Raw genomic sequence first — 23,323 nt, forward strand, 5'->3', positions numbered from 1 at the left:
TCTTGAACTTCATAATTTGGGGCATGGCACCTCTCTTCACTCTGCATGAGTTTCCCTATCTTCAAACTGGTTCATATTTTACAGAGAAGATGGAATTGTATATGATATAATAAATATGAAGTTCCTCAGAATGAAGATTCCACAACAAAATGTAATAATAATAGGGTACACCATATGAACTACTTGCTTACAAAGCAAGTAAATTAGGGATGAAATTTTATACTTTAGAAGGATTCATTTCAAAATATGATTTTAAAAAATATTAAACTAGCACATCTAAAATAAATCAATCTAGAAAAATTTGACTCATACAAAACTTTTGTAAAACATATTTTGCACTATGCAAAGTTATGCCTTTGTGATTTAATTAATACCCAATACATAAAGAAAATAATGTGTTAAATCAGTGGTACTCAGAGATATGCGGCATTTGAGCCATTTAAAATTATGATAAACAAAAAGAGCCATATAACTGTTATCTGCCTTTTAGATACTTTGTATCTATAATACTAAACATACTTACTAATACAGAAATTAGAAGTCTTGAAAATCCATAGATTTTAGGCAGAAGAGCCATGTGTGCCCTATCCTGTTAGACATGTTTCTTCTAACATCCTGTTAGAATGTTTCTTCTTAACAAAGAAACATTTTGTGAGATACTGGGTTAAAGACCCTAAGAGCTAATAATGATTGAATTATTACTAATGAGGTATGAATATATAGATAATTTCAGAATACATTTAAAAAACTGAAAAAAAAAGTTGTGTAGTCCTATAAATAAACCCACTACATACAATCACACAGAATTTGATTACAAATGAGGCTCAGAGTTTTCTTGAGAACCAGACTGATGACAGGAAGGTGAGGCATTTCCCAAGATGGTTGAAGGACATATATCCAGCCAGACTATATTGCATAGGAAACAACTGACACAGTCACAAAATTTTAAACAAGGTACAATGTGACGTATTGCTTCCATGTTGAATAACAGAACACCCTGATCAAAATAATAGCCATGTCCAGTATGGGGAACAACGTCAAGAATGGGGTCAATGTCAAAAAAGGACGGGATAAAAAAATAATGAGCAGCCTGCCTCCGCCCTGTGGTGCTCCAAGGACAATGGTGCTTCAAGGACAAAGGACGACCCTGCCTGAAAAAGTTTCAGCGTCACACCCCCTACCGGACTCCTAATCGCCCTCCTCACCATGTTGCGATGGTTACGAAATCCCTGCGCCCACCTGGGCGACGCCCACCTGGGCAACGGGACCTGTCCCAAATAAGGAAAGGCATATGTCCTGTCCCACTCCAACCCTATAGAAGGAAGGTATATGTGCCTCGACCAATCAGTCGAAATTTTCACCTCGAACCATTCTTTTGTTTTCTGGCTATAAAAAGTGATCAATAGCACATGTTTCGGCTGGACTTTCCCAGACTACTAGGAAGTCGGCCTGCTGTTCCAGCAGCGACCCTTCCCTCTAATAAATTCTGTCTTCTTTACATTTTGCCTTATGTGTGGAAATTCTTTTCCAACCCGCATTCGGACCACGACACTCCCCCACTCCTAAATAGAGCTAGCTGAGAGCCTAAAAAAAGAAGCTGCAGTTGTTGACCTTCATCTCCAGAATTCTTCCAGGTCTGTCTCTTATCCTATATACCTTGTGCCCAATTTCCCTTAATTTCTTGGCTCCTTTTTTCTGATCTTTAGCTGAACTCCCTGTCTCTCTCTCACCCCTAATTTTGCCAACCTCGTTTTGGACCAGTAACTCTGCTTTTCATCTCTGAAGCTTCTCCATGACGATTATTGATGACTTGGTTATCCACCTATGACCTCATGCACAATAAGTCATGAATAAAAGGCACCTGCTCCTATTCCCTGTGGCAACCCAGTGGAGCCTGGGCCAAGCTGTTCATGACCCACTAGACACTGTTTGATTATGAAAGGAGATCTGACTTAAACTCAGGAGAAAGATTTTGAGTAAGATCCAGCAAAATCTGGGCACATAGCTCATCATACTCTTCTTGGATGGCTTAGGATCGTTGGCCAACCCTCTACAAATCATCCAATGCCTGTGACAGAGTTTGGTCTCTACTACGATTCTTGGTACATAGAAGGACTTCAGGAATTATTTAGTGAAAGGATGGGTGAATGAATAAATTATTATAAACACCAGCTATAAAATCTAGGAATGATTACATTGGTTTTTGTGGGTATGCATCAAGTTATAAAATATGATGTTTCTTTAATTAGTAGAATACGTTTGGTGAAGATTTCCATTCACATTTCTTTTAGAAAAAAAAAAGCAGGAAACAACTCAGCAAATCTACTTGTCATCACTTTGAGAACATCTGTGGTTTTAAAACAGCTTTGAAAATAGTCACTTACACAGAGTAAGTTCTGACTTCTGCTGTATAAGCAGTAAGGCGTTCTAAATGCATATGCACTAGTACATACCCTCATAGAGGGCAGTTAATAAAATGCTAATTAGGGAGCCCAAATCTTCTTCACACTGTGGTTCTTACAGGAATATGTAGATGTACACTCAACTCATTAAAACTTAGTCAAAATAAAGAAAAAGAGGGAGGTAACAACAGATGCACCATCCAACTTCTTGCATGAAAAACTGCACATTTCCTCTGGAAATACCAAATAAGAATGTTTACAGAAACGGTTGATGGAAACAGCATGGGCTGGCATATAAAACGCTTACGGTTTAGCAGGAGAAAACATCCTAAAGACTGTGCATCTCCTTCCATCAGCTGGTGCTCAGTGTTTGTGTTTCTTCAGGTTGATCAGCTGGACGTGGATAGCTTGTTTAGCAACATTGAGTCGGTGCGTCAGATATCAGCCAAGCTGCTGTCATTGTTGGAAGAGGCCACGACAGACGTGGAACCGGCCATGCAAGTAATCGGTATGTTTATTCTCTTCTCGAGTTCTCCAATATGACAGGAAATAATATTTTAATGGCCTCCCGTTGCTTTGGTTTTATGTTTCTGACTCACCAAGATTCCCAGGAGATATATAAATGCTAAACCCATCTTCAGGCTCATTGTAATTATACAAACTCTGTATTTATTTTCAAATGAGTTTATATCCATTTGCTGCAGTCCCTCAGTAGCACTAAGCACACCATTTGCTTTTTAATTTCCAATCTTTCAACCTCTTTGCCTTCCAGATGTTCTCTCATTTGCTTTTATGGCTAACACTTACTTGATTCTTAAAGAATTAAACACTTAAATACATTAATAGCTTTACTGATTGTAGTCACAATGTCTCTTATTCATCATATGATTAGGAATCCATTGATTTTTGGATTGTAATTTTTTGCATGGAAAGTTTATACGATCATTCAAACACTTAACAACTACTTTTTCCATGCTTTTCCTTTTTTCTCTGTATTATTTGCTTTCCAAATATGTTTCTAGACAGTCATAGATTATTTTCTCACTCTGATAAGATTTTGAAAAAAAATATAAAGAAATTACTGGAAAAGTGTTGGGTCAAATTTTTGTTCTCTCCATTTTCTCCATTCATTGGCCATTCATTTATTTATTCACCCAGTGAATAGCTATTAAGCAGCAGTATGTGCGATGATTCTTGGGAGCTTCAAAGGGAATATTGTGTTGTGAACTTGAAGGCAGCTGCCGCAACCAAGATATCACAGACACAGTGCCATGGAGGCTAAGAATTCTTTAAAATGTGTTGTAATCATTTTTCTATTTTACACATAATACTCAATATATGCTCATTACAAAATATTAAAACAGTTCTGGAGTACACAGCGTAATTCACCCCTCCAATGTGACTAACATCCCCTTAAGTAACCACTGTTATTGGTTTGATGTGGATCCTTTCTTTGAGACGCACACAGAGACACAAACACATATTTACACCTTATATCTTTATTCATCCTCATTATGTCTTTGTTTGTTAATGGGAATCAGAGTATAAAAATGGCATGAAATTGATTTTGTTTCATATTTAAGGAAGGCCCAAAGTTTAATAAGCAAAGCTGATCTTATACAAAGGTGAAACAACCTGGCTATTTGTAGTATTTTACATGCTCAAAGGCCAGCCCACTCAAAAAGATTCTCCCACTGACAGGTTTAAATTCAGTCATTTCTTGCGATTATATATGAAATGTTTGTGTTCCCCTCAAATTCATATGTTAAAGCTCTAACACCTGACATGATGGTATTAGGAGGTGAGACCTTAGGGAGGGACTTCATATTTAGATGAAGTGATGAGGGGGTTGATCTATGATGGAATTAGTGTCCTTATAAGGAGAGAAAGAGATACCAGAGTTCCCTCTCCACCATGTAAGGACTCCAGAAGGCAGCTGTCTGCAAGCCAGGAAGGAAGTCCTCATCAGGAACTGAATCTGCTGGCAGCTTGATCTTGGACTTCCCAGTCTCCAGAACTGTGAGAAATAAATGTCTGTTGCTTAAGCCACTCAATCTATGTTATTTTGTTATGATAGCCCAAGCTGACTTATATAGTTTCCAAAAAATTGTGAAAATAATTTCTAAAGGAAGGACTCTTCATTATCACTCTAGTGTGGATTCATTGGCCATTCATTTATTTATTCACTCAATGAATAGTTATCAAGCAGCAGCGTGTACAATAATTAAGGTGTTGTGTGACATTATTAGGGATTAAAAGATGAAAGAGATCACGTTTCCTCCAAAAGTTTGCAAATAACCCCTTGAATTGAAGACACTTGTGTAATACATCATCAGAGTATTTTCTACACTATTGCAGAACTTCAGGGGATAAAGAGACTACTTCTAGATGGGGAATCAGAGAAGAATTCTTAAAGATGTTACTTGGGCTTAAAGTATAGGTCAGATTTCAGCAAGTGAGGTCCAGATTGGGAAGACTAAGTAGAAGTAACAGCATGAACAAAACCATGGAGAGGAAGTGCCAAGTGTTTAGGAAATGGTGAGTGACCAAGTCAAGCTGGAGTGAAGGACTCGTGTAAGGGAGGAGTGAGAAATGAATCTGTAAGTATAGAATAGGGACAGACCATACTTGGAATCCAAGTTTGGAAATTACTCTGCAGGTAATGAGGAGCCATTAAAATTTTTTTCAGCAAGGATGTAATGAGACACAAAAGTTTCTGGAGAAAGGAAACTATAGTAGGTATGAAGAGAATGGATGGAAGGAGAAAATGAGTAAATATGTTATTATTGATAATTTAGCCATGTGGTAACAAGCATCTAGGCTAAGGTGGATAATGTGAGAATAGAAAACGGGGTCAGATTCAAGAGAAATGTGGAAAAAAGCACAAACAAAATATAGGGGTTGGTTGTATTTGCTGGAGTCAAAAGAAATTCCAGGTTTAAGGAGCCATGTATCCTGATTTGCCTAGAACATTCTGGTTTTAGCCTATTCAAGCATTCAGTCCAGTTTAGCATTTGTCCTGGATTTTCTCCTTTTAAGAGGAGGATCATTATTAATAGTTGCATCACAAGAGATTTGGTAAGACCTCTATATCATACTTCAATTTCTGACGTGGCCTCTCTTAGCAGAGTGTAAGAGGCAGGTGCATTTGCCAGAGTTCTCACATGGTAACCTCTGAAAGAGAGCCCATCTCTCCTTTCCCAACCTTTCTAGTCTCAACAGTGCTTACATCTTCCTTAGAAGTACAGCATACAGGGTACTGGCTGATAAAATGATGACTTTGGGCATGAGCAGCTAGCAACAGCTAGCTGCTTCCTGTTTTGATGGTGGTGGGAGATGTATTTGATGCTACAAATCCTGCTGTCCAAAGTGCAACAGCTAGTGATGTCATGACCCATGCTGGGTGGCCCATGCCATGAGCAGTGGGAGGCAGGAAGCCACAAGGGTGACAGTCAATGGGCTTAGTGGGACATGTAGGGAATTAAAGATTAAGTGCAAGTGAAATATGTGTGGGAAGTGGCGGCTGAACTGTCCTGCTACAGAGTATGTGGATGCTGTTGCTACAGTAGTTTGGTTATTTATTGTTTGATATAAATCTATCACCTTTTTATTGTCTGGTTATGCTTATCTTATTTTGCAATAAACCCTTTCAAAAGTTAAGGGTTTAATGTATGCACATTTAATAAAAATTAAGTATTGATTTTTTATTTCTCAAGAAAGTTGATGGTCAACATATAACACACAAAATACCATTCACAAGGGGGTCATTAATGCTGTCACTGACCCATAAGACAATCAGAAGACAGAAATCTGCAGAAGAAGTAGCAACATCTACATCAAAAGTTAGTCATTATTCTTAAAAAAACATGCTCGTTATTTTAAAACATACAGTAGTCCCTCCGTATCCACAGGGATTGGTTCTAGGACCTTCTTGGATACCAAAATCCTCGGATACTCAAGTCCCTTATATAAAATGGTGCGGTATTTGCATATCATCTATGCAAACCTCCCGTATACTTTAAATCATCTATAGATTACTTATAATACCTAACACAATGTAAATGCTATATAAATAGTTGCTGGTGCCTGAAAATTCAAGTTTTGCTTTTTGGAACTTTCTGGATTTTTTCTTTCTGAATATTTTCTATCTGAGGTTAGTTGAATCAGTGGATGAGAAACCTGTGGATGTGGAGGACTGATTGTACTTGGCACTTGGCATTTGCTGTCCATGCTTTTGTTCATGCTGCTACTTCCACTTGGAACCTTCTTCCCAACCTGAACCTACTTGTTGAAATCTGACCTATATCTTTAAGCCCAAGTACATATCACTCCATGCATCTTGGCTTCACTTGTGTCAAATGACAGTTATCCTAAGTTAATTTCTCTCATTTTTAATTCCAAGTTTCCTTGGGCCTGTGAGCAATGGCTATTAATGAGTTGACACCATTAGCAGAAGATTTTGCAAACAGTTAAATTATGACAGTTTTATAATAGTGTGAGCAGATGAATTAAACAGAAAATCAATTAATTCCAATTCTGATTCAAAATGTTTAATCCAATTCACAGAATCAAAGAAAAGCTTTTGGAAGGTTATTGTGTCAAAGGTGAATTTTCTGACTGTATTGTAAATGCTACTATAACTTTAAAAATTAAATTTATGAATGCAAATTATAATATGAATACAGATTTTGGTGGAGCATCACAGTAAAAGAATGCTCTTACTAAAGTAAGAAATCTATGGAGCAGAAATGTGCTTGGGATTGATTGTGGTGCATATGTAGTAACGCCGTGATATTCTATTAATTCAAATGTAGTCAAAATTCACACATAGTTTTACATATACAAAAATTAGAGTGAACTGTATATAATATTTAGAGGATATGCACATTTTTTTTGGTGTTGGTCACTAATCAGCTTTTAGAAATTGCATTTTGTTCAAAATCAGCTAGAAGTCTTTAGCTAAGATATTCAACAAACAGACAGAAAAGTAACTTCAGCTTTTTAGTCTTTATAATTGCAGTTATTGAAAACAAAACTGCAGATGGGAAGACACTGAAATTTATCCCTATGAAAACAAGGAATTAGCTTAAAAATAATTAAACAGTGAGAGTTCATACTGTGTAAAAGATTTAATTTTGAAATTTTTAAATTGTATTTTGGAAGACTTGACTTATGAAAAGAAGCTTTAGACAGAGCTCCTGTTTAATAGGATAAAGTTATATCCTGTACCAGATTTTACAATATCTATATTTGGAAAAATATTCAAAAATCATGAATAGAAACAACTTATTTGATGAGCTTTATTTTGCAAAAAGAAAGAAAGGAAAAATCAAAATGGAGGCAAGAAGACAATAGCTTTGAAAATATTTACGCTCAAATATTTATACATTTTAATATAGAGAGATATATAATCAGAATTTTAATATCTTCCATTTAGTAGAATTTTCTCTGAGCTTATTAGGTGTCTCTGTCCTAGGAGGAGAGTATTTTCACAATTAAAAGTATTATGGTTTATATATTTGAGCAGCCAAATAAATAATGCTAGTATTGGATTTTAGCCCATAGAATAAAATAGAGTCCATACGGATATAAATAAATGAGGAGAAAGGAAAGCTCTTCCTTACAGTAAATTTCAATGAATAAATATAGAAGGAAAGAAGAAAATAGAAAATTACCATTAGGTAAATAATATAGTCATAATTGTTACAGAAAAATCCACTGATCGATGCTAGATTTAGTGGATGAAAGTTTGAGGAGAAATTTATTTTCATAGTTTCAAAGAGTCTCCTAAGTAAGTATTAACCTCAAAGGGAAAGATGGTAACTTTTCAGTGAGAAACCAGGCAAAGACTATGTTAACCAAGTGAGTAATCAAGATCAGCAGTATCAGGAAATAACACACATTCACATCATGAGCCTTGTGATACAATGCACTGAGGGGGACACAACATCATATCTGTGGTACTTTTGTCCAAAATATGTGCTCTCGTGTCCAGTCATGAGAAAACCTTAGATAGCAGCAAACTCAAGTGAGGGACACTCAACAAAATAACTGACCAACACTGTTCTAAAGTGCCAAGGTCATTAAAGACAAGGTAAGACTGAGGAACTCTTAAAGACTGCAGAAGACTAAGGAGGACTAACAAATAAATGCAAGTGGGAGCCTGAATAGACTCTAGAACAGTAAAAGGACATTAGTGTCAAAATCCAAGCAAGGTGTTCAGTTTAGTTAATAGTATTACAGCAAGTTCATTTCCTTTTGCTGACAATTGTACTATGGTGATGTAAGATGTTAACACTGGGGAAGACAAGTGAGGGACATTTGGAAACTACTGGTGCTATTTTTGCAACTTTCCTATAAGCAAAAATTAATCTAAAACATTTAAATTATTACAGCTTGCAGAGAAAACGCAATTGAAGATGCTCACAATTTCAAGTTTCTAATTATAAATTGCAATATTGAGGAAGACTGTAGAAAATTTATGGAAAAAATTAAGCCAGTAAGGCCATATTTGAAAAAGTTGGAGGCATATTTTAATTTCCCTACCCTTTATATCTGGTCTAGCCTCATGACTTGCTTTGACCAATAAAATGTGGCAAAATGATGTTCTACAACAGCCTTGTGACAGCCACTCTCTGCTCAGGAAGAGAGAAGGCTCAAACTACCCAGTCATCCCAAACAACACAGTCAAGGCCTTGGACACGTGAGTAAGGCCCTCCTCAGCCAGCTGGCCTCATGCTACAGACTACAAATGTATCAATAAAACCCCTTTAACACCACATGGAGACAAGCCATCCCAGCTGTGCTCTACTCAGATTATCAACCTGGAGAATCGTGAGCAAATAAAGTGTTGTTTTAAGCCTTTAAGTTTTTTTTGGAGGGGGGATTTTTTTTTTTTTCCTGTAGCAATAGCTAATTAATACAGATTCACAGAGAAGAGATTAATTACTTCAACTCAGATGATGAAGAAAAACTTGATTTGGAAGGTGACTTTTGAACTTGGACTTGAAGGATTTAAAAAGGTGGAGATTTGAGCAAAAGACTTCCCAAATGACAAATGGCACAGAGGCCTCAAGACAGGAGAGTGTGGGAAGCTCTTATAAAGGAGAGCAATTCAATGTGTCTGGAGCATAGCGACAAGGAGGTGTATCCATGACCCATACAGGGTAGCCGTATCAATGGAGTTCACTGGCAATTTCCATCACAAAATCTTTCATCTTAGATTTCATGAGGTAAACTGATTTGGGGTGAGATTGCCAAAGTCCTGTTGCCACAAAATGAAAAGCACAGGTGTTCCATTTCTTTGTCCTTAGATGGCATGAATGAGCTTGTGATTCACAGTTCTAGTGCCAGAGGGGAAACTTTCCTGATACCTAGATCAGCCAGGAGGAGAATTTTACTCAATAAAAACCTTGGGGTTTGGTCGAGGCTCAAGTTTAAGCACAGAGGCATATGTCTGAGAGCTCTGGGGAATTGTCTAGACTATCATGCCACGATAGAAACTGGATTTTAAAATCTTGATTTAGGCAGGCTGCCTAGATAGGAAATGGGTTCTAAGTCTTTAGGAATGGGAGTGTGAGAAGTGGCTCTTGTTTCCACTTAAACTGAAGATCATTTTGTAACAATAGAATAGTGAGAAAGGACAAAACAAGTAAGATGACAGTGTAGAGTTTAAGAACACACAGGCTTCAGTCTCAGGTTGATTTAGTTTACATCCTGGCCCATCGGTTGTTAAATGTGTGATCTCAGGCAAGTTACAAAGCCTCACTGAACTTCAGTTCCTCATCTTGAAATTTGAGGCAATAATACCTACCCCACAGAGCATTTATGAAGATTAAATAAAATCATGTATAAATAATGAGAGCCAGTGCCCACCCTTAGTATCCAACACATGGTATTACTAACTTATTATCCTGATAATATTAAATGTACCCATCCATTATCAAACTTTGATTTCTTATGTATGTAATAATTGAATAACGTGAATTTTTTTAGAGGTCCTGATCATGTTTTTCAAACAAATCAGGTTCACGGACATGTGTGGTTTCCAGGTGTTCCCAATATGTGTGCATCTTGATGATTCATCTATCTAACATGGTGAGATGTTTTCTCTTATGGAGGGTGATTTGAGATGTCAAGTATCATCTCCACGTTTGACAAAGTGAACAGCAATCGCAGTAGACGGCCCTCAACGGACCCGGCCTCCTGGTATTCATGCTGCCATGTACTCTAGTCCCATAATGACTCTGGACTGGCCCTGACACTCACCAAATAGTACAACGTAGTGGAAGAAACACTGTGCCAGTTGACTGGGCCTAAGCCTTAAGAAAGCCGGACACTTCTACTTTTTTGATTTGCGGAGCCTGCCATTTAAGAAATCCAGCTACCCTGCTGGAATATCACATGGAAAGAGATTAGACCTGAGACCACCTAGTGAGAAAGTGGTCCCTCTGTCCCAGCCTACGAGCTGAGGCCAGCCTTCTAGCTGTCCCTTCCAAGGTACCAGACTAGGGAAGGAGCCATCTCAGACCGCTCAGCCAGTTAAGCCCTGAATGACTACAGCCCCAGCAAACATCAAGCAGAGCAGAACCACTGAGCTGATACCAGCCAACCCACCGAATCATGAGAGAAAATCAAAATGGTTGTTGTGATAAGGCACTCACTTTTAGGGTGGTTTGTTACATAGTGATAGAGAACTAACATGGGGCTTGTGTCCTCCTCTATGCATTTGCAACAATGTTACAATGTTTCAAAGTATTTCAAAAAGACTGAGTTATGAATATGTTTAAGTCTGCTTACCTCACACACACGGTGAAGAGAACCAGAACAGAAAGAAGCTTAAGGTACAGAAATTACAGTTTCTCACATGCTTTTTCCCCAGGGTGAGTTTATCCTTGGAGACAAAGACAACTTAGAGCTTTCTGTTCTTTGAAGGTGGAGTGGGTGATGCACTGTTGTTCTGTGGCCGTGCTTTGTTCTCCTAAAGCAGTGTCTCTTGTATGTCCCTGAAGCAGGAATCTGTGCCTTTAGCGGTGATTTTGTGAAAAGAGGTTAGTCACTGACAGTGATGCCATGTGGGAGATGCCACAAAGTAGCTCACCTGAATCATTGTTCTAGTATTGTTATATTGTACACGTGTGTGTGTGTGTGTTTTACACAGGACACAGATTGGCTTGGCCTCGTTCATCCTGACCAACGAGGGCAGGGTGGGAGCTTCACACCTGCTCCCTGGAATGTGTGAGGCCAGCAGCGGGGAGACCCAGACACAGCAGTGAAAGGTCAGGGCATTTTATTCCAAATATTGGCAGTAACAGGAAAGCTGTCAGCTTTAGAAAACATGATAGAAAAAAAGGCGAGGGGTTCAAGGTCAAGTATACACAAATCCACACAGGCAAGGAAAGATCAGCAGAAGGAAGTCACCAGGATACAATTTGAAGGTTGGACCTCCAGTCTCCTGAGAGAGGTCAAGTTGGGTCCCAGCACTACTAGGACTTATTTCTTGTGATAAAAAGAAAACCAGGGTGGCTAAGTAACAAGTTCTATAGTGCTGTTCTCTGAGGAGAAAGTGAAGTCCTGGGCTGTGGAGCTGGCTCCTTGGGGTCAGCGGCTGAGTTGTGCAGTCAGATTTGAATGGAGCTGTGAAAAGTCAGATATTGCACAGAATACACATAAAGACCAGCAATAAAAAGAAAGAAAGAAATCTTGCGAGTGTAAGAGCCCTGTGAGTCCCTGAACATTTTCCCAATTGCTAGGAAGCCAGAAGGAGAAGTCATTAGCAGGAATGCAGAGCTTCAGGGTGCACAAGAGCCCAGCAAGAACTCGGCCTTTGGAGGGAGACCGATCTGCGCCCTAACGCTGGCTCTGTCACCGCTACCTCCGTGGCTGGGGCAGGTCACTTGGATCCGTGAGGACTGCCCTGGCCTGCCTGGAATAGGAACTTCACCAAAAGGACTTAACCAAAAGAGGACTTTTTCTCTCACATAACAAGAAATCCATAACTCAATAGGCCAGGACTGAGACAGCTGCTTACTGGCTCCTTCCAGCTTTTTCCTTCCTAGTACTTAACTTGTGGTGTTTGGCTTCACGGCCTCAAGATGGTTAGTCCACTGCCAAGCATGCTTCCTGCTGGTAATGAGAGCAAAAGCACCTCCTCCTGAGGCTTTTTTCATGTTGGGGGAATAGAAATCTTTCCCAGTGACTTCTACCTATATCTCACGATTTCATTTTACACACACACTATTCCATTTCTTGCTCTCTCTCTCTCTCTCTCACACACACACACACACACACACACATTCGACCACCTCTAACTGCCAGAGACTGGGGGAAAGGTCAGTAGTTTTAACTGGGTGCATTGCTGGTCCAAATTGTATTAGTTTGGAAGATGGAAGAATGGATAAGCAACTGGCAACAGAAGGCAGACTCATTTGTTCATTTTTCCAGTGGGGATGGCCAGCCTTCCATGGCAGAAGGGTGAGACAGAGGGTGTCCACCTCTAAGACACAGGCTCCAATGGCAGGGGGTATTCTTGTCTGTTTTGTTACTGTTGTATCACCAGCATCTAGAAGAGCGTCCTCAGTAAGTACTTCCTGAATGAAAGACATGAATGACAGATACATTGATAGGTATCCAGGACACTGGCTGGCATGCCGAGGGAACGCAGAAATTGTCGTTGTTCTTCTTGTTACCAGGTCTGCCTGCGGTTTTTCCCGTGTCACTTCCAGAGGCTGGTAGGTAGTGTAGAGCAACTGGTAGAGGCAAGCGTTCTTAAGAGAGGTACTTACTAAGGTGGATAGATGGGGTGTCATGAGTTGGTCTAAGAACGGAGTCCTTGGCGTTGTAAATCTTGAGGAGGGAAAAGTTGTTGTACCTTTTTCCAATCTAGCCAGCGGAAACCTTTTAACTTTCAACTCTCAGAGAACCAACATTTTCTTAACGTGCTGGTTGTTATAAAGATTCCCACCTGAAGGTAAAGTATCCAGGAACTCAAAAATGTTCCTGAAGAGAGCACGAGTTACCATCAAAATAAACAGCTTTATTCTTGAATGTTAGTGCTGGACTAATATTTAAAGAGCATCCAATCCAACCATCTCATTGTTCAGACGAAAAAGGTAAGAGCCTGACTTTCTCCAAATAGCATCACTAATTCTGGACGCAGAAGGGGACTCCAGCTCTTCCTAATACAGGTCTTATTACGTATTATACACCGTCCATCTCTACCACCCACTAATGCTCCCCAGTTTGTCCTGCCCAGCTACCAGGCCACCCGCTACTCCCAGTGTGCTGGGTGGGTAGTGCCTCAGTGATGGAATGGCCTCTCTTTTGAGAGACCCCACCACAATTATGCCTTCTTCCTCCCTGGCACTAGACACAGCAGTCAGTGGTCATGGGCCAAGACCCCACAGTTCACTCTGGCTCCCTTCCTTTCTCTCTCTTTTTTCTTTTTCATGGTCGAGCTACCCTTATTGGTCTCACACCATTCCCTCCTAAAACCACTTCTCTGAAATTGCTGTTAGCATGTCACCAGAGACCTCAGAAATGTCAAATCCAATGAACACATTTTTCTGAATTTATCTTACTGTAGTGCGTCTGAAAAATTTTTACCGAAAGATTCCTGATGCCAAAAGAGAAATATCATGAGCCTCAGGGAACGTGGAGTTCTGACCCAAAGCCCCAGCCACAGGCATGAAATAATTTGGAGTCTTGTTTTGTCTTAAGAATTCACGTAAATTTTCCATTCTATTTTTTCACATGAAAATAATTTTTCTTCAAATATCTTCATAAAATTGATACTCAAGGGACATGCTTGTTTTAATCCCATGGCTGCATGTTCCACTTGGCACCTGGGCTTGGTTTGAATTTCATAACCCTAACCAGGGTCCCCTGAGTATCCCTTAGTAGCCAGTGTTATCCCCAAGTGAGGCAGGAACTAAATGAGACTAAAGGCAAAGGATAGTGGCTTCTGTAAGCAGCATTTACTCTTCCAACCTCTTTCTTCTCACACCCCTCCTCATTTTGCCCTCCCCTGGAGAACAGGAGGCTAAGCATGAAAGGAAGACAACATGTACATGATCTGGCATTTTGGCTGGCTGAGCTGCTGCCTTGTTTAGTCCCATCCAAGAAGGCTGGGCTCCCATCCAAGGAGGAGAGGCAGACCATGGGGAGCTCTCCTAGTCAGTCCGGGTGAAAGCTGCCAGGAAAGCTCTTTCATTTGGGGGTGGCATATTTACTCACTCAGGGAAGTGACAGCCAGAGGCTCATAGCCCAGATCTCAGACCCTCTTTCCCGGGAGTGGGTCATATCTACACTCTGTCCTCAGGTTCATCCCACCCCCTTCTCCGTATACTGAATGCTCTGTCTTGACAATCAAGTTTTACTTAGAACTACAGAAGTTTCTTTGGGATATATCTTAGATCATAATCGATGCTTGAGAATTTTTTCTTCCAGTTTTATTGAGATATATTTGGCATATAGCACTGTATAAGTTTAAGGTGTACTGCATACTGATTTGATTTACATACATCTTGAAGTATCACAATAGGTTTAGAGAACATTCATCATCTTATATAAATATAAAATTAAAGAAATAGAAAAAAATTTTTCCTTGTGATGAGAACTCAGAACTTTTTTTTTTTTAACATCTTTATTGGAGTATAATTACTTTACAATGGTGTGTTAGTTTCTGCTATATAACAAAGTGAATCAGCTATATGTATACATATATCCCCATATCTCTTCCCTCTTGCGTCTCCCTCCCACCCTCCCTATCCCACCTCTCTAGATGGACACAAAGCACAGAGCTGATCTCCCTGTGCTATGCGGCTGCTTCCCACTAGCTATCTGTTTTACATTTGGTAGTGTATATATGTCCATGCCACTCTCTCACTTCATCTCAGCTTACCCTTTCCCCTTCCCCGTGTCCTCAAGTCCATTCTCTATGTCTGCGTCTTTATTCCTGACAGGACTTTCTTGACAACTTTTATATACAACATAAAACAGTGTTAATTATATTTATCATGTTGTACATTACATCCCTAGTGCTTATTTATAACTGGAAGTTTGTACCTTTTGACTGCTTAAGATTTTAACTAAAATTCTCTTTTACCATCATTGTAGTTGGTTTTTAGAGTTGAATTTATTACATATTTTTTCTTGCTAAAACAAGTAACTTCTTACTTTAAACCCTTTGTCTTAGTCAGTTTGGACTGCCATTAAAAACTACCAAAGACTGAGTAGCTTATAGACAACAGACATTTATTTCCTACAGTTCTGGAGTCTGGAAGTCCAAGATCAAGATGGCAGCAGATGTGTTTCCTGGTGAGAGCTCTCTTGCTGGTTTGCCTTCTCACTGTATCCTCATATGGCAGATAGAGAAAGCTCCCTCTTCTTAAAAAGGCACTAATCCCATCATAGGCTCCCCCTCCCATGACCCCATATATACCTAATTACCTCCCAAAGTCTCCACCTCCAAATACCATCACATTTGGGGTTAAGGCTTCAACATATGAATTTTATGGGGGAAACAAACATTCAGTTCATAACACTCTTCATATGCAACAGCTCATTTAATATTTTCATAAAATTTTTGAATAAAATTTTATAGTAAAGAGGAGAGCCTTCAACTGGTATCTCTCAAAATATTTTTTTTTTTTTTTTTACAGGAGAAGAGAAAAACTGTATTGATTAGAATAAAGTTCAGCTGGGAGAAACAGGAAACAAAACAAAACTTTACTACCTTAAATAATATGGATATTTATTTCTCTATTATGTAAAAGTCTAAAGGCTTTGGGATTAGCAAATACTAACTATTATATACAGGATGGGTAAACAACAAGGTCCTACTGTATAGCACAGGGAACTATATTCAATATCCTGTGATAAACCATAATGGAAAAAAATATAAAAAAGAATATATATGTATAACTGAGTCACTTTGCTGTACAACAGAAATTAAACACAACATTGAAATCAACTATACTTCAATAAAATTTAAAAAATAAACAAGCAAAGCAACATAAATAACTCATGAAGATAAGATTTAATACTTAAGAACAGGTATCTTTGCTTTGTTCCCTTTCCTTTAGCTAGAAATTATTCTGTTCTATTGTTGTGGTTTTCAATAAATAGCTTTTGCATTTAAAAAATAAATAAGTAAATAAAGGCATGTATTTTAGACCTGAATGGCAACTCTACTCCACAGAGTCCTCTGGGATATAAGCTTCTTCTGGCTCACAGCTCCACTCAGCCTTACCTTCATGGACAAGGTAGCATCCAAGTTCCAGGTAGCAGAACAAAGGGAAGTATGTAGAAGAAGACGTAAAGGATGAGCTAGCTACCTCATAAAGAAATTTCCTGGATATTGTCATAGGACACTTCTCCATATATCCCATTGGTGGACTTTAATTGCATGGCCTCTACTATTACGAGGGAGGCTGGGAAATGTAGTTTTTATTTGGGGCAGCCCAAAATTCATCGTTATAGAAAAGGGGGAGTACTGGTACTGGAAGATAACAGGCTCTGTCACTCACAAACTTGTTCACTCTCTCTGAAGGATTTCTCCCTATTTTATCCTTGGCTTTGCTTACACCCACCCTAGTTTTTCTCCCTTCTCTCTGGCTGTAACTTCTCAAACTTTTCTGCAGACTCTTTTTCTTCTGGGCTCCCCTCAGTGTTAGTATTCCCAGTGTTTGGTCCTCATGCCCTCTTCTCTTCTCACTCCATGGACTTTCTTGCATGACCATATCAAATTCATGGTTTCTACTACTCAGGTTTTACATACATACATCTCTATTCCAGATCTTTTTTCTTCCTGAATCCCAGACTCATATATCCAATTTCATGAAGGGCCCTCCACTTGAATATACTATGGGTGACAAACTCAGTACATTTAAAATTCAACTCGTTGTCTTCCCACTAAAACACTCTATTTTGTCCTCATTGTCTATCCACATGTTTACTGAAACTGAATTCCTGAGATATGCGTGTAGTTATCCTCTTCATCTTTCACATGTTCAATGTCCTTTTTTTTTTTCTCTCTCTCTTCTCCATCCTCCCTGCTTTTGCTTTAGTGGTTAAAACTAACATCTAATGAGAATTTGCACATGCCACCTTCTGATATAACTACATTACATATTTTAACTCATTTAATCTTCAAACAACCCTACCATTATGATTATTCCATATTTTGGATGAAGAAATTAAGGAAAAGAGAAATCAGGTAATTTTCCCAAATGTCACAACAGTAAATGGTAAAACCAGAATCTGAAACCAGGCGGTGGATTTTAGAGTACTCTCTCTTGACTGCCGTAACTTTCTGTTTTAGCCCTCCTTATTTATTTCTTACATTATTATAGAAGCCTTTCAACTGGTTTCTCTTTTCCAGTCTCCCTAACTCCTCCTCCAAATTCCATTGTTCATATGATTAACCCCAGAGTAAACACTCTAAAATACAATCGAATCATATTAATCTGCTGCCTAAAATCCATCAGTGCTTCTCCATCACCTTCAGGCTAAAGTTCCAGCTTCTTAATTATACACAAGGTCTTTCATGATCTGGCCGCTACTCACCTATATAGCCTCTTCTGAAACCTCCCCCCCAGGTGTGGCACCAGCCAGCCATCGGAGACCACTTGCAGTTTCTGAGCAGAACCTGCTCCCTCCATGCATCTCTGTGCTTTTGCACTCACTCATAACTCCTATTTCAAGGGCAGACTGTTAGGGAAAGAGCTCAAAGTTTCTCAAGAGCAGAACGGATCACCCTCTGTGTTTTGTAGCTACTGTCATACTTTTCACATAGCATGGGAAATGAGAGTTTACTCTTCTCTCTCCCTTACGGGCCTCCATAAGTCACCTGAGGGAAGTGTTGGTTCTTTGTGTCTGCAGTACTTACCAAAGTACTCAGTGCATAATAGTCACTCATTAAATGGTTATCAAATATGGCTGAACTAAATAAAGACTATAATTACTTCACTCCCTTTTATGCCATTTTCCTAAACAAGGCCTACAGCAGGGAGGTCTCTTGGATATTGTTGGTTTCACTCTGGCTTACTTACCTGTAGGGGAAGTTCATCTTGTAGTTGGGTCAGAATAATATAGAAGCCTATCACTTGGTATGGTACACCTTGGGGATGGACATGAGGGTCTGCAAGTAAAGAAGAGGTGGGCCAAGAAGAGGAACATATATGTGTTTATATTAGTGACAGTTTACATTAGATGCCAGGATATAAAATGTGTTCAATATCCCTGGAAGCTGTTTTTAAAGGAGGTAACTAAGGGCATTTTAAAAGGTGCGCTTTTTTCCCCTCCTTTTGTATGGCAGATATTCTGGGGGGAAGTCAATGCAGAAAGTCTTGGGTTGTAGAATTTTGAAAAAGAAGCACACGATAGTTAGATTTATTTCAGAGGATTCTGGTGATTTTGTGACAGGCAGCCAGAAGGGAAATTACCTTAGCTGGTCTTGGCTCAGTCCCTTCTCCAATCCTAATCATTCTTTCAAACCCACATACAGTAGACAGAACAGTTGTCCTTCACCACTGAAGAAATGCAGCCGAGAGTTACGTTACCGTGGAAACAGAATAATTTTTTTTTTTTTTGCTGCAAGACATATCACTTCATCCGCACTATTATGAAGCAGCATACATTGGTAGGGCTGGGAGGGGAATCAAATATTCTGCCCCCCAGTATTGTACTTGGCCTCTGGGTGAATAAATGACTCTCAATTAGAGTGCTTAAATATCTTTTAACTTTAATCATTGTTATTAGAGGCCCAACAGAATTTTACTTGGAAAAGAGTAAAAAATTCAACTCTGCTGTTCAGGAGAGAGCTATAAATTCTTTCAAACTAGACCACTTCTGTTAAAGAAAATATAAGGGAATTTACAATTAATGTTTTCATTGTGTGCAAAATAAATGCCTTTGTCCTTTGTGTTTTGACTATCTGACTTGATCCTACTATGGATTTATGAGGTTGTCCAGACCTCTTTCATCCTTTGTCTCTACTCTAAGCTGCTTTGTAGTGAACACACATATTTACAATTTCATCTCGTGTTGGGCTGCGGGTATTCAGATCCTCTCTTCCTGACTTGCTGCTGAGCTCATCTGAGCCTTGACTCCCTTGCCCAGCCAAAGCCCTCACTCCCATTTGCTACCTGCCTCTGTGACTGGGAGGCTCGCCTCCTCTTATGCCCAACTCTAAATTCAGCCACTGTCCTATTTTATTTTCTCCTCTTGTAACTACTCTCTTTCTTACTATTTGTGTTGCTAACTGTCGTGAAGAGTGAATCTGTAAGACCTCCACTGGCAGAAGGATCAATTCAGTAAAATCCCAGGAACCTAACAAGAATTCCTTATCCCTTCAGTTCCAAAAATGTTCACAGTCACTGCGTTTCCTTACAAGTCCAAAAAAGCACTAAAACAAAAACTAACCAAGCAAAACACACACACACACACACACACACACACACACACACACAGAGTCTAACTTTAATCACAGAGAAATCCCATAAATGAAAGGAAAGAAACATCTTTTATTGGCTGGATGGAAATTAGGAAATAATGTAATACTTTAAAAATACTAGTGTTTTAATGAAAATAAAAACAAAAATAAAAGTAAACAAATGGAACCTAATTTAACTGAAAAGATTTTGCACAGCAAAGGAAACCATAAACAAAACAAAAAGACAACCCACAGAATGGGAGAAAATATTTGCAAATGAAGCAACTGACAAGGGATTGATCTCCAAAGTATACAAACAGCTCAGGCAGTTCAATATCAAAAAAACAAACAGGGCTTCCCTGGTGGCACAGTGGTTGAGAATCTGCCTGCCAATGCAGGGGACACGGGTTTGAGCCCTGGTCTGGGAGGATCCCACATGCCGCGGAGCGGCTAGGCCCGTGAGCCACAACTACTGAGCCTGCGCGTCTGGAGCCTGTGCTCCGCAACAAGAGAGGCCGCGATAGTGAGAGGCCCGCGCACCGCGATGAAGAGTGGCCCCCGCTTGCCGCAACTAGAGAAAGCCCTCGCACAGAAACGAAGACCCAACACAGCCATAAATAAATAAATAAATAAATAAATACATAAATAAATAAATAAATAAATAAATTTATTAAAAACAAAACAAAACAAAAAACCTAACCAAAAAATGGGCAGAAGACTTAAGTAGGCATTTCTCCAAAGAAGACAGACAGATGGCCAAAAAGCACATGAAAGATGCTCAACTTCACTAATTATTAGAGAAATGCAAATCAAAACTACAATGAGGTATCACCTCACGCTGGTCAGAATGGCCATCATCAAAAAATCTACAAACAGTAAATGCTGGAGAGGGTGTGGAGAAAAGGGGACTCTCCTACACTATTGGTGGAAATGTAAATTGGTGCAGCCACTATGGAGAACAGTATGACAATTTCTTAAGAAACTACCATATGATCTAGCAATCCCATTCCTGGGGATATAGCTAGAGAAAACTATAATTAGAAAAGATACATGCACCCCAATGTTCATTGTGGCACTACTTACAATAGCCAAGACATGGAAACAACCTAAATGTCCATCAACATATGAATGGATAAAGAAGGTGTGGTACATATATACAAAGGAATATTATTCAGCCTTAAAAATAGAACGAAATAATGCCATTTGCAGCAACATGGATAGACCTAGAGATTATCATACTAAATGAATTAAGTCAGACAGAGAAAGACAGATATCATATATCACTTATATGTGGAATCTAATAAAAAATGATACTAATGAACTTATTTACAAAACAGAAACAGACTCACAGATCTCGAAATGAAATTTATGGTTACCAAAGGGAAATGTGGGGGGAAGTGATAAATTAGGAGATTGGGATTAACACATACACACTACTATATATAAAATAGATGACTAACAAGGACCTACTGTATAGCACAGGGAACTATACTCAATATTCTGTAATAACCTATATGGGAAAAGAATCTGAAAAAGAATGTATATATGTGTATATATATATATCTGTATAACTGATTCACTTAACTGTACACCTGAAAATAACACAACACTGTAAATCAACTATACTCCAATAAAAATTTAATGGGGCTTCCCTGGCGGTCCAGTGGTTAAGACTTCGCCTTCCGATGCTGGGGGCGCGGGTTCAATCCCTTGTCTGGGAGCTAGGATCCCACATGCCTTGTGGCTGAAAAGCCAAACAGAAGCAGTATTGTAACAAATTCAATAAAAACTTTAAAAATGGTCCACATAAAAAAAAAATCTTTAAAAATAAATTTTAAAAAATGAAAAAATAAAAGTACTAGTGTTATAATTCTGGAGATAGTAGAGCAGCATTAGAAAGCAAGTGACATTTATTGAGGAACTTGTCAGTGCCAGGAGATTTAACGTCCACATTTCATTTAATTCTCAAATTCATCTCAAATGTAACTATTACTTCCATTTTACAAGTGAGAGATTTGAGGCTCAAAGAATTATTTTTAAATGTCATTCCCGAAGTTACTTCACAAATCCTAAATGACAGTGATTTCTGATTCTGAGTCCAGTGTTCCAGGCAACTGCATCACTGTGTCCAGGGTCCAGCAGAACTCTGATGTGGGGAGGGCTAAAATCTAAGGGAAAAATGAGGAGAATATGGCCTCTAATCCTGGCTCTCCATCTCCTGACAGGACTTTGGAAAAATCATTTCTTTGTTTTAAAGTCAGATTTGTCCATCCTTATTTAATATGGATAAATAACCTCTTATCTCCTAATATGTATAAGGGGTTAAGCAGTTAATATATGCAAAACTTGTTGAAAATATAAAGCGCACTTCTATATCTGTAGGAAGAATGACTTGTTACTATAATAGACCCAGATTAGCAGGTCCATTATCACTTCCAATCAGTTCAGTCCCAAATCATTATCAACCCCAAACTGGCAATGTTTTGGGGAGCAGATCTATCACATCTTTCTTCTGTGTCTCCCAAATCATCTTAACACGTTCTGGGTTGGATAGTGGATGCATTTTTATGTGATGAAGTGGTGATTAAATCAAACTATTCTCCAATAGGTACTTGAGTCATCAGTTATAGACCCAATTTTATCATATATCAAAAAGGATTCCTTAAATACCTGGACATAATTAGCCCAGGTTGCTTTATGAACAGTCATAACACTGGTTCATAGTATTATCCAATTGAGTTTTAACAGGAATAATGACCAGTTCTTTCTATTATCACATGAAAGAGAATATTTTATTTCCCTCAAATCCACTGCTTGCCTTTCATACAAACTCAGGAAATGTTAGTAAAATAAATAGCGAAAAATAATTTACCTAGAACCCGAAATTTCACTCTTCATGCCTCTAACAAATTGACATTAACTGCTCCATTTTGAGCATTTACTATGTATGTACTGTAATCTGAACTTTACATACCCTATCTCTTTAATTTTATAATGACCCTGTGCAATTGGATCTATTATTGTCCACATTTTATAGATGAGGAAACAGGTTCAGAGAGCAAAAACTAACTTGTCCAAGTCTGTAGCACAGCCTGACCTGAACCCATACAGACTGATTCTAAAGTACAGCCTTTAACTGGTGTCAAAGAAAAACTCACAGTGTAAGAGTTGTGTGTTTAAGTTTTATTCAGGGACTTACTGAGGACTATAAGAGACGACCTCTCAGTGGCTCTGAGGAAACGATTCCAAAGAGGTGGAGGAGAAGCCAGTTTATATATGATTTTTTGGGCTAGGAAATACACGCAATCAAACATACATCTTGCTGAAAGATTACTGTTGGTCACAAAGAACAGATATCCCAAGTTAATGATTTTAGTGCTTTTCTCTGTATGGGAAGATGCAAGAATCTGGGGTGATTGAAAGGCTTCCTGAGACATACACCCAACCCTCTGAGGGTCTGTTTATCCAAAGCGACGAGTGCCTCATC

General features: G+C 38.8%; 1 protein-coding gene across 1 annotated transcript in view; it reads left to right on the forward strand.

Annotated features, from left to right (window-relative positions):
• The window catches only part of ARHGEF38 (Rho guanine nucleotide exchange factor 38), a 156,659-nt gene that overhangs the window by 83,344 nt on the left and 49,992 nt on the right, over positions 1–23,323 (forward strand). Inside the window, exon 3 of the mRNA XM_082389157.1 lies at positions 2,787–2,910. Coding sequence (XP_082245283.1) covers positions 2,787–2,910 — 124 coding nt within the window. The remainder of the gene's footprint in view (positions 1–2,786; positions 2,911–23,323) is intronic.

This window comes from Balaenoptera borealis (genome assembly GCF_965194805.1).
Source record: "Balaenoptera borealis genome assembly, chromosome: 4".
Classification (NCBI taxonomy): Eukaryota; Metazoa; Chordata; class Mammalia; order Artiodactyla; family Balaenopteridae; genus Balaenoptera; species Balaenoptera borealis.